The following is an 11,777-nucleotide window of genomic DNA, read 5'->3' on the forward strand; positions in this document are numbered from 1 at the left end:
CAATTATATGTAATGTTTTCTTTACTGAATACTGTCATATGGCAAGTTGCTCTAGGCCAGTGCTGGCCACTCCCCTATGCTGTCTTTCATAAGACTTGCGTTATTCAGGTTCTGAGTAGTTGTACAATGGAGGGTGCAGAGAGAACCCTGGTTGTTTCACAGAGTAGACATGGTAAGATGGTCTCAGAGGAGAGCCTGCCTGGGCCTGGTGAGTGACAGCTGGGGGAAGATATGACATCATGGCTGTTTTCATATCAAACCAGGAGCCTGCCCAGTGACCAGTAGTGCCACTGACTGCACCTCATTTCTACCTTTTCCCCATACTTGACACTTTGCTGACTTGTTAGTTCTTCTGTGACTTCCAGTTCCTGACTGCCTTCACCTTTGTGGCTTCCATGGGTCACCTGTTCCTCTGTACTTCTCTCTCTGTAGTGTTCTCCCCCACTGACCTGCACATGTATCATGAGGTGTGCACATATCCTTAAATATTCCTTGAATGCCAGCTACTTGATTCCATTTGGATTTTACTGGGGCAGGACACAACCAGCCTGCCCCACATCTGAAGGTTGTTGGGAGAGGAATGAGTTGGAAGCCTTGCCTCGGCTCTGTGGGTGCAACCCATCCTTGTGTCCTTTGTCTGGTGAGGTCTCCCCTATTTGTGATCTTCAGAGGCCTGCCCACTGCTGCCAAGCAGCCACTTCCTCAGCTTGCCACCAGCTTCCTTGTTTTTAGAACAAACCCATGGCTCATTCTTTGTTGTGTCTGACACACCTTTGTAATGGGACTTCACTTTCCCACCAAAGTAAACATGCATTTCCTCAGCGTTTCTCTGCTTTCAGGTTGTTGCCATGGAACAGAAGATGAGGAGGCCCCTTCTGAGCAGAGTATATCTGTAGAAGGAGAGTCACAGGTTAGGGCTTCTAAGGCAGGTCCATCCACCCAGAAGACCCACCCCTGTGAGATGTGTGTCCCCATCTTAAAAGATATTTTGCAGCAAGCTGAGCACCAAAGATTATACCCTTTGCAGAAACCAGATTTGGGTGGCACATATGTGAGATGCTTCTGTTTCATTGCAAACCTTCGCCAGCAACAGAAGCATGGCAGTGGAGAGAAGCCCTGGAAGAGAGATGTGGACAGGGCCTCGCTTGTGAGGAGCTGCAACTTCTTTGTGCCAGGGAAGCCTTTCACCTGTGGGGAGGTTGGGGAGGACTTCCCAGCCACCTTGGGCCTTCTCCAGCACCAGGCCACACCCAACAGTGAGGAACTACAGAGTGGCAGCAAGAGTGGACAGGCCTTTCACAGTGAAAAAAGTCATTACAAGTGGGGTGAATGTGAAAAAGTTGCCAGCCACAGCCACACACTTGTTCAAGATAAAAGTGTCCACTCTAAAGAAGGGCTTTATGAGTGTAACAAATGTAGGAAAGCCTTCAACTGCAACTACAGACTTGTTCAGCACCAGCAAATTCACACTGGACAAAGACCATATGAGTGTGGTGAATGTGGGAAATTCTTTAGCCATATCTCTGGCCTTGTTAAACACCAGAGAATTCACAGTGGTACAAAGCCTTATGGATGCAGAGAACGTGAAAAATTATTTACCCACAACTTTAGTCTTAGAAAACACCAGAAAATTCACACTGGAGAAAGGACTTATGAATGCAGTGAATGTGGAAAAGTCTTCAGTCACAAATCCAAACTCATTCACCACCAGAGACAACACACTGGAGGAATGCATTTTGAGTGTGGTGAGTGTGGGAAATTCTTTAGCTACAAATCCAACCTCATTGAACACCAGAGAGTTCACACTAAAGAAAGACCTTATGAGTGCAGTGAATGTGGGAAGTCCTTTAGACAAAGTTCTAGCCTTTTCCGACACCAGAGAGTTCACACTGGAGAAAGGCCTTATGAGTGCAGTGAATGTGGGAAAGCCTTTAGACAAATTTTTAATCTCATTCGACATGGTAGAGTTCACACTGGAGAAATGCCTTATGAGTGTAGCGAATGTGGGAAATCTTTTAGCTGCAAATCTGAACTCGTTCAACACCAGAGAATTCACAGTGGAGAAAGGCCTTATGTGTGCAGTGAATGTGGGAAGTCCTTTAGACAGTTCTCTAACCTCATTCGACACCGGAGTGTTCATACTGGAGAAAGACCATATGAGTGCAGTGTTTGTGGAAAATCCTTTAGTCGCAAATTTATCCTCATTCAACATCAGAGAGTTCACACTGGAGAAAGACCTTACGAGTGCACTGAATGTGGAAAATCTTTTACCCGCAAATCTGACCTCATTCAACACCAGAGAATTCATACTGGCACAAGACCTTATGAGTGCAGTGAATGTGGGAAATCCTTTAGACAACGCTCTGGGCTTATTCAACACCGGAGAATTCATTCTGGAGAAAAGCCTTATGAATGTGGGGAATGTGGGAAATCGTTTAGCCAAAGTGCTAGCCTCATTCAACATCAGAGAGTTCACACTGGGGAAAAACCATATGAGTGTAATGAGTGTGGGAAATCATTTAGCCAAAGTTCTAGCCTCATTCAACACCAGAGAAGGCACACTGGTGAGAGGCCTTATGAGTGCAGTGAATGTGGGAAACTCTTTACCCACAAATCTGACCTCATTCAACACCAGAGAGTTCACACGGGAGAAAGACCTTATGAATGTAGTGAATGTGCGAAATCCTTTAGCCGCAAACCTAACCTCCTCAGACACTGGAGAGTTCATGCTGGAGAAAAGCCTTAAATGTGCAGGGAATGTTTTATTTCCTCACTCAGTATAGCAATACTGGAGGAGACTGTGTGAGAGCCATTTATCTGAATTTAAACCTCATTTATTCAAACACCCACCATGCAAGATTGCCCATAAGTTTCAGTTACATCTAAGGCTTTAAGGAGATGCATTATACCTTGTAACCTGCCCAGAGCTGCTGTTAGATTTATGTCACTGCCACTTTCTGTGGCTGAAGCCATTTCACCCCTGTACATAAGGCACCACTCCAACAGGCTCAGGAAAGCAGAACTCTGTGTTCTCCCATCTGCGTGAGGAAATTATGAATAGCCCAAACCCTTAGCAGGATCCTCATTCCTTTCTCTCTGATGTTAGGGAATGGACCTTACTCAGGTTGGGTCCAAAGGACCTATCCTCAGCTTGCTAAGAAGGACTACTTTTTTCAGGGACATCATTGTTCTCACATCATACTTGTGATGAATTTTTCCAGGTTCTAATTTACCAATGTGGAAACTGCTTGCTGCATGTTGCTCTGGTTTGTGATCTTTTGTAAAGGCCTCCTCTTGCATCTTTAATTTTGGCGGTTCTTTTCTCTCTTCCATGGGGGTTTGGAAGCAGAATTGTGATCTGTTAGCATGTAGAGGTGAACAGATTAATTTTCATTGCTTCCCAAGGCCTTGAAAGGAAGACTGCAGGTCTCTGTGGTCCTAATTGGTGGACTGGTGCCACGATTTTTGGAGAGGTCAGAAGCCACCCTGAAGAGGAAGCCTTTGTTGTGAGAACCCCCAGTGCTTCTGTGACCAACATGAATTTTATTCCCTTGTTCACATAATTCCCAGCACCATTGAGGGGACCTCATCCCCAGGTCCTATAAAGGAGCCATGTGCCACGATATACAAATTTTCAATGACATTTTCAGTGTCATTTATTGTTAGACTACAAGGGTCAGGTAGAACCATAATTTGTGTTACTGAACCAAACTCAGGTCCACTTGCCCATGTGCAGCACAGCCAATCTACTGACGCAAGGTTATGATGAAGTGAAGTACAGCATTTACTGTAGGGCATCAAGCAAGAAGAATGGGCAACTAATGTTCAAAAGACCTGAACTCCCCAGTGGTTTTCAAGGAAGGTTTTTGTTTTTGTTTTGTTTTTTTTGCGGTATGCGGGCCTCTCACTGTTGTGGCCTCTCCCGTTGCAGAGCACAGGCTCCGGATGTGAAGGCTCAGTGGCCATGGCTCAGGGGCCCAGCCGCTCCACGGCACGTGGGATCTTCCCAGACCGGGGCACGAACCCGTGTCCCCTGCATCGGCAGGCGGACTCTCAACCACTGTGCCACCAGGAAGCCCACAAGGAAGGGTTTTTAAAGGCAACATTTGGTTTGAGTGTTGCAGCTCGTGGACTTTCTTCTGATTTCTTAGTATTGAGGTAACAGGGTGATGTTTTAGTTATCTTATCTTATCTGGGGTCTGTGTGCTTGTGGACAGCATGTAGTCACCATCTTCCACCTGGGTGGGGTCTTGGTTTCTGCTGAGCAGCACAAAGATATGTGTCAGATTGTTGTTATATGTATCACTTGAGGAGGAGCAAGGACTCTGATTTATTACTGAACTATTGTTTAAGCTGTCATTACTTTTCTTCCTGGACTGCTTTTCCTTTGTTTCTGTATTCCCTCACTTCCCTAATTAGGAACTGCTTGAGTCTGCTCTTTGGAACTCAGGGAAGACCTTGGAGACTAAAACCTCTTTCTACTAACAAACAAGGGATACATGGAGGGGCTTTTGTACCCAGGAGGGCCCGCATGGTCCTGCTTTTATTTGATACCCCTCAATCCTGAGGGGAACAGGGTCAGGACAAGAAAAGGAATACAGTTTTGTGTAGAGATGTTAATCATAAATTTACCAGGGAGACTTGGTTTTTTGGGGGGGGGTTGGTTTTGTTGGTGCAGAAACACTGGATTAATAGGGAGTTGAGGAGACTGCAGTAAATTAGATGGAATGTACCTCTTCTAAAAATTCATCCACAAATGCTCCAGTGACTATTCCTGTGTGATCAATGTGTACAGAAATTCTCAGGATCTCCATAACTGTATTTCCTGTAGCTGAGGTTTGTGGATTCCTATAGCCTTTCTGGGCTGTTCCCTCAAAGGCATTGCTCTACTGGTGGGAAAACAAGGATAGAGAAAAGGGCAGTCCTGTAGCCCAAGGATGTGTCTTTTGTGACCCAGTGAGCAGTTCTGTTGATTCAAGTGGCAGCAGCCTTCATTGCTTGCCAGTATTGGCTGCCACTGAGGCAAGGCTGCACTTCCCAGGCCATAAGGAGAGAGATGGTAGAGACCATATAGGGTTGCCAACCTAATTTTCCAAGAGAAGTGGGATATCTATGCTTTTATTTGGAACCACATTTTAAGGCTTTCCTAAGGTTTAGCAAAGGTTAAGGTAACCCTTGAACAACATGGGTTTGTATAGTTGATGTGCAACAAAGTGCACTTACCTAATCGGTACAATTTGATAAGCTTTGACATACATGTAAAGCTGTGAAACCATCACAATCATGAAAGTAAATTTATCTATCACATATTTACCTCATGCCCTTTTGGAATCTCATTCCCTACTCTCCTCAGCCCTGCAGACAATCATTGATTCATTGATTCACTTTCCTTTACAATAGGTTAGTTTGTATTTTCTATAATTTTAAATAGGTATCATAAGATGTATACTCTTTTTTAAAACTGATTTACTTCATGCTGCACAATTATTTTTAAATTCAACAATGATGCTTATATTAGTAGTTAATTCTTTTTATTGCTGAGTAGTCTTCTGTTCTATGGATAACGTCTTTGTTTATCCATTTATCTGTTTATGGACATTGGATTATTTCCAGGTTTGGGGTATTATAAATAAAGCTGCTTAAAATATTTGCATTCAGTTATTTATATGGATATATGTTTTATTTCCCATGTGTTAATAACTCAGACTGTTGCAGTGTAGGTAGATGTTTAACATTTTAAGATATGCCAAACAGTGATCTAAAGTCGTTGTTCCCTTTTATCTTCCCATCAACAGTGTATGAGAATTGCAGTTCCTCTACAAGGTAGCCAAAACTTGATACGGTCAATGTTTTAAAATTTTAGCCCTTGAAATAAGTGTGTAGTTTTAACTCTCTTTGGTTTTAATTCCATTTTCCTAAGAATTCATGATGCTGAGCATTTTTTCATGCATTTGTTTGCCCTCTGTTTATCTTCTTTGGTAAAAAGACTATTTATAACTTTTGAGTACTTTCTTTTTATGTAGTTTATTTATTATTTTAACAAGTAAGACTTATGTTGGAATTTCACTCATTCTTCAGTGATGTGACCTCTTTGCCTTATGGGACAATCATTTTTGAATACTGGAAGGAAATTATATTTCCTCAGTTTTTTGCCCTTTGCACAACTGAAAGCCCACAGGCACCATATATTTTTTTGTTTAATCTGCACTATTAACATATTCTCCACTACATTCTTAAGACTCAGTATTCAATAATACATTAAATCACACCTAGGTCTGTAGTCTTTGTGCTGATTTCCCTGGTGTAAATACCCCTGTTATGGTCAATTTCTTTTCTTTTTTTTTTTTCCTTGTCATAGTCAATTTCAAACTGCCAAAATGGTGTCACTGAACATGACGTTGGTAAGATATTGCAGTAGCACACTATTCTTTTTAATTTTAAAAAAATTTTAAATTTTATTATTTTTGGCCATTTTGGGTCTTCATTGCTGTGCACAGGCTTTCTGTAGTTGCAGTGAGTGGGGACTGTTCTTTGTTGCAGTGTGCAGGCTTCTCATTGAGGTGACTTCTTGTTGCAGAGCATGGGCTCTAGGCACATGGGCTTCAGTAGTTGTGGCATGGGAGCTCAATAGTTGTGGCTCGTGGGCTCTAGAGTGCAGGCTCAGTAGTTGTGTCGCATGGGCTTAGTTGTTCTGTGGCATGTGGGATCTTCCCGGACCAGGGCTCGAACCCGTGTCCCCTATGTTGGCAGGTGGATTCTTAACCACTGTGCCACCAGGGAAGCCCCAGTAGCACACTACTAATTCTATTTCCAACATACTGATACAGTAACGACAAATAACCTCAAAAACAGACAATAACAAAACAGTCAAATGATTAGGAAGTGGCAAGTTTTAAATATTTGTTGTTTTTGTTTTTGTTTTTGCGGTATGCAGGCCTCTCACTGTTGTGGCCTCTTCGTTGTGGAGCACAGTCTCCAGACACACAGGCTCAGTGGCCATGGCTCACAGGCCCAGCTGCTCTGCGGCATGTAGGATCCTCCCAGACTGGGACATGAACCTGTGTCCCCTGCATCGGCAGGTGGACTCTCAACCACTGTGCCACCACGGAAGCCCAATGTTTGCTTTTTAAAAGCAGTTTGATTTAAATACAGTTAACTTTGGGAATTCCCTGGTGGTCCAATCGTTAGGACTTGGTGCTTTCACTGCCGTAGGCCCAGGTTCAATCCCTAGTCAGGGAACTAAGATCCCACAAGCTGCGTGGTGTGGCCAAAATGTACACACACACACACACATACACATACACACACACGCACGCACGTGATATATACAATTAAACCATACATATTTAAAATGTACATTTTGATATTTCCATACATGCTTGCATCCCTGAAACCAAGTTTTCTCGTGGCCACTTCAATTTATGTTTCTCAATATATCAAATTATAAGCACATAGTCTACCATTTGTAATGGCTATTTTCAAATGTATCCATAAATGGAAAAGACTGTTATGAAATCCCATGAACCCTCTCCCTATCTTCATCATGGTATATATCATTTCATGGTATTCTTTATCTCCATGTACATTAGTGTGTTATATTACTTAATAATCCCAGATATGTCAATGTATAACCTCTTCAGAATGCATTTCTAAAACGTAAGAACTCATAACTGATCATTTGGCACAGTCTTGATACTTTCAGCTCTTTTAACTGTAATTCAGCCTTTTTTGGCTTCAGTTTGAAGGATAACAGTTGTTTTTTCATAATTCTTTTCAGAATCATCAAAGGAAGTATGGGTAATCCATCTTGATACAGGCTGCTTAAAATATTCCAAGCGTTCAGGGATATAGCCTTTTGGAATTTCTGCTAACTCAACTTCACCAATGAATACATTCATCAGAGTAATCCCAAATGCTACTGGAATCCCAGTCAACAAAATGTGGGATTTCACTAAATTCACAAAATCCATGTCATACAAATATCTAATCATCCTGTTGTACACCTGAAAGTAATATAATGTATGTCAATTATATCTCAAGTTTCTGGTTCTGTTTAGTATGTTCACCGTTCCCCCATATTTCCCCTTTAGTATACTAGATATTGATGAGGTGGGTGCCTGAGGTCTTTTCCAGATGGACAATTTTGTGATGGTGACAGACCTGGAAATACAGTGTGTCTTTTGCTTCCACACTTTGTGCAGCCCATATGTGCCAGGTATGCAGCAGATGGTGACACTGCATCACAGCCCAGAGATCTGCAACACACATCTGTGGAACACAGTGAGTTAGGTGTGTGTGGCACAACTTGAGAGTGCCCCACAAACACTCTAGGGACACAAGTGTAACAGGTATGGAATGCTGATGCCCCTCAGCCTGGAGGCAGACTTGCACATACCACATCCACAATAGAAAAGATGTATGGCAAACATGGACCACACACACTGGCATATGTAAAGCACACCAGGCACCTGTGAGATGCATGGAGGCACTATTATCACCTCAGTCTCCATGGAAATTGGACAGACATGTGATAGGGACGCCCAATGGTCATATGTGGGCCACGCACAATTGCACAGTTCCCATAGACCAAGTGAGATGAGGTCAGCACAGTCTGGCCTGAGGAGAACACACCTGTCCCCTATGTACACCCCATCACTGCAAGTTTCATTATGGGCTGATGGGAATACAGATCAGGATCTGATGTACATCCCTGCACAACCCAGAGATCAAAATGTGAGCAGTGGTTTGATCTGAGCAGGAGAGCAGATTTTCATGAGTTTTACAGGAGGGAATATTCAGTCGTTTTCAGGAATGGTTGATCAAGCGTGTTCCCTAGGAGGACGACAAGGGCATGTTCTTGGGGATTAGCGTCACAGTCAGTCATTGATTTGCATTTCACCTAGAGGGGTGGGAGGTGCGGTCATTACCAAGATCACCTGTTGGGGGAGTGAGGAAGAAAAGCCACAGGGACCCCAGCATATGAGGGCCACAGTGGAGATTCTCAGTCCTTCATTGTCTATTCCAACATCCAAAATAATGATGGAGGTTACCAGGTGACAGCTCTGTCTGTGTGTACTGAGTGGCGGGGGGACCCTAAGGTGGTGTTTAGAAGGAAAACTGACAGGACCTTGGAAATGAATCATGAGTGTGGCAGTGAGGGCCAGGGATGCATTTGAGATGACATCAGTGGCAGTGTCAGGGGTGTCTCGCTGGTGGTGGTACCATCCATACTAAACACTCATGGGTGGGAAGCGAGTTGCCAGAAGGCCTTTGTGGGGAGGAACTTGAGGTCTGAGAAGGAGTCTCCTGTTTTAAAGGAGAGTCTGGGGAGCACATGACACCTGGGGATGGATTCCACAATGCAGGCGAATGAAACTGCTGGAAGAAGGGGCCAGAGGGGATGTGTGAGATGGTAAAAGAGTTGTATGAGTTAAACGACTACATAGAAGGGGACAAACATGGCTTTAGAGGGAGAAACATCATCTACAAATCCACAGAGGGCACACCCTGGAGTTCACTGTCACTCTTAAATGTTCTTCTAATTATGTAATATGTTCAGTGACTCTGTTCTGTCTCAGCCTCTATTTTTAAAAATTATTTATTTATTTATTTGGTTGTGCTGGGTCTTAGTTGTAGCAGGAGGGCTCTTTAGTTGTGGCATGCATGTGGGATCTAGTTCTCTGATCAGGGATCAAACCTTGGGCCGCCAGCATTGGGAACTCGGAGTCTTATCCACTGCATCACCAGGGAAGTACCCTCCTGTCCCAGTCTCTGATGTGCCAGTTTTCTTCAACACCTAAGATGTGACCTCTTAGATATCACCTGATTCTCAAATCCATGAACTCCCCCACTCCACCCCATTTATCCATCTGAATCGGGTTCTCCTGTTCTTCTCTGCATGGTTCTCTTGGTCAATACGTCCAGTAAACTCCTGTCTCAGATCCTAGCCCCATTTTAGTTCCATTTTCCTCACTAGGAGAAACACCAGTTCTCCAGTCCCTCTCTGCCTGCCATGAGGCAGTTTTATGGGGCTGTAAGATATCAGTGACCTGCAGATTGTGGACAGTAAAATTTCATAGTCCCGAACCTCTGTTTTCTAAGCTGCTGACTCAGTTTAAATTGTGCCAAAATCTATAGTATTTTCCTAAACCTTGGCAAAACCCTCCCTCACTGCTTCATAGAAAAGCCTCCCAAAGAGGGAGGAGTTTATTCTCACAGCTGAAGAGTAATGCCATGTCCCTACTGGTCTTTCCAGAAATGCCCCTTCAATTTTGCCCTGTCTTATTTCTACCTAAATTCCCTTCCCTCTTCATCTACAGTTATATCTCATGGATTTTATTGTATTAATATGGTTTATGAGACCCAATTATTACTATAGTTTATTTTTATTTATTTTTAATTGAAGTATACTTGATTTACAATATTAGTTTCAGGTGTACATCATAGTAATTCAGTATTTTTATAGGTTATTCCATTTAAAGTTGTTAGAAAATATTGACTATATTCTCTGTGTTATCCTATATATCCTTGTAGCTTATTTATTTTGAGCATAGTAGTTTGTTCCTCTTAATCCCCTATCCCTATCTTGCTCCTCCCCCTTCCCTTTCCCCACCGGTATCCACTAGTCTGTTTTCTATATCCATGAGTCTGTTTCTGTTTTGTTATATACACTCCTTTGTTTTAATTTTTAGGTTCCACATATTAGTGATACATAGAGAGTCATTTTTCACTAAGCATAGTACTCTCTAGGTCCATTCACATTGCTGCAAATGGCAGAATTTCACTCTTTTTATAGCTAAGTAATATTCCATTGTATATATGTATCACATCTTTATGCATTCATCTGTTGATGACATTAGGTTGCTGCCATGTCTTGGCTCTTGTAAATAATGTTGCAATGAATATTAGAGTGTGTATATCTTTTCAAATTACTGTTTTGGAACTTTTTTCTCTTTTTCTCTTCTCCTCCCTCCTCCTTCTTCCCTCCTTCCTCTTCCTTCCCTCCTTTCTTCCCGCCTTCCTTCCTTTCCTCTTCGTCTTCTTTTGAGAGAATTTTTGAAGAAGAAAAGCTGGTCCTGGGTCCTGGTCGTCCCTCTAAACTGAGACAAGATTTCTAAAGTTTGGTTTTGGTTACAGTCATTGCCCAGTTTGTCATCTCTTGTACTCTCAGTACTGTCTCCCAGTACTCTGCTCTCCCATGTGATACAAAGTATCTTGGAAGAAAAGTCCCCAGGCAGGGCTGTGCTTAACCTGATGTCAAGTGTTGAGTGGGGATGGAAGGAAATAGCAGGATTTTAGTGCATATTTCTTCAGGTGTTCTTCAGCCCTGAACCCACCTCAGGGATGCATCAGTCACCTGATCATTGATACTTGTTTGTGTCTGTCTATTCCTCTGTCTTGGAGTCTTCTTCATCCCCATCACTGCTTGATTCAGGCTTCTGTGAGTAGCGCCATTGATGTGGTGACTCAGGAAAATGTACTCTTCACAAGGCAGGTGATATTCTATGCCAGTCATCCTCCAGATCTCATTAAAATGTCTGAATTGTTCGTACATTTAGTTTTCTCTACTGGGGATTCGTACTTGCACCTCATTCATCATAACTAGTTTTCTCTAGTATTGTTCTTTTTTTTTAAAGCTTATATTTTATTCAATGTTTATCATAAGTTTTTTGCCTTGTTTTCTAATGTATTCATTTTATTTATTTATTTTTGGCTGTGTTGGGTCTTCGTTGCTGTGCGCGGGCTTTCTCTAGTTGCGGCAACCGGGGGCTACTCTT

The 11,777-nt window shown here is 42.7% G+C and overlaps 2 protein-coding genes across 12 annotated transcripts in view; one reads left to right on the top strand and one right to left on the bottom strand.

Annotated features, from left to right (window-relative positions):
• LOC101284368 (zinc finger protein 211-like) overlaps positions 1–11,777 on the bottom strand; it is a 274,839-nt gene that overhangs the window by 111,534 nt on the left and 151,528 nt on the right. The window lies entirely within an intron of this gene.
• LOC101283876 (zinc finger protein 551) overlaps positions 1–11,777 on the top strand; it is a 270,119-nt gene that overhangs the window by 19,771 nt on the left and 238,571 nt on the right. For 3 of the 7 annotated variants that reach the window (XM_049703226.1, XM_049703227.1, XM_033411891.2), the window contains one exon: positions 840–5,657. The exons of 1 other annotated variant lie outside the window; for it this stretch is intronic. In XM_049703226.1, the coding sequence (XP_049559183.1) occupies positions 840–2,746 (1,907 nt within the window). In that variant the 3' untranslated portion in view covers positions 2,747–5,657. Of the gene's footprint in view, positions 1–839; positions 5,658–7,777; positions 8,040–11,777 lie in introns of those variants that run through there. 3 more of the 7 variants (XM_049703229.1, XM_049703230.1, XM_049703228.1) reach the window with 2 other exon arrangements.

Source organism: Orcinus orca, chromosome 20 (genome assembly GCF_937001465.1).
Source record: "Orcinus orca chromosome 20, mOrcOrc1.1, whole genome shotgun sequence".
In the NCBI taxonomy this organism is placed as follows: Eukaryota; Metazoa; Chordata; class Mammalia; order Artiodactyla; family Delphinidae; genus Orcinus; species Orcinus orca.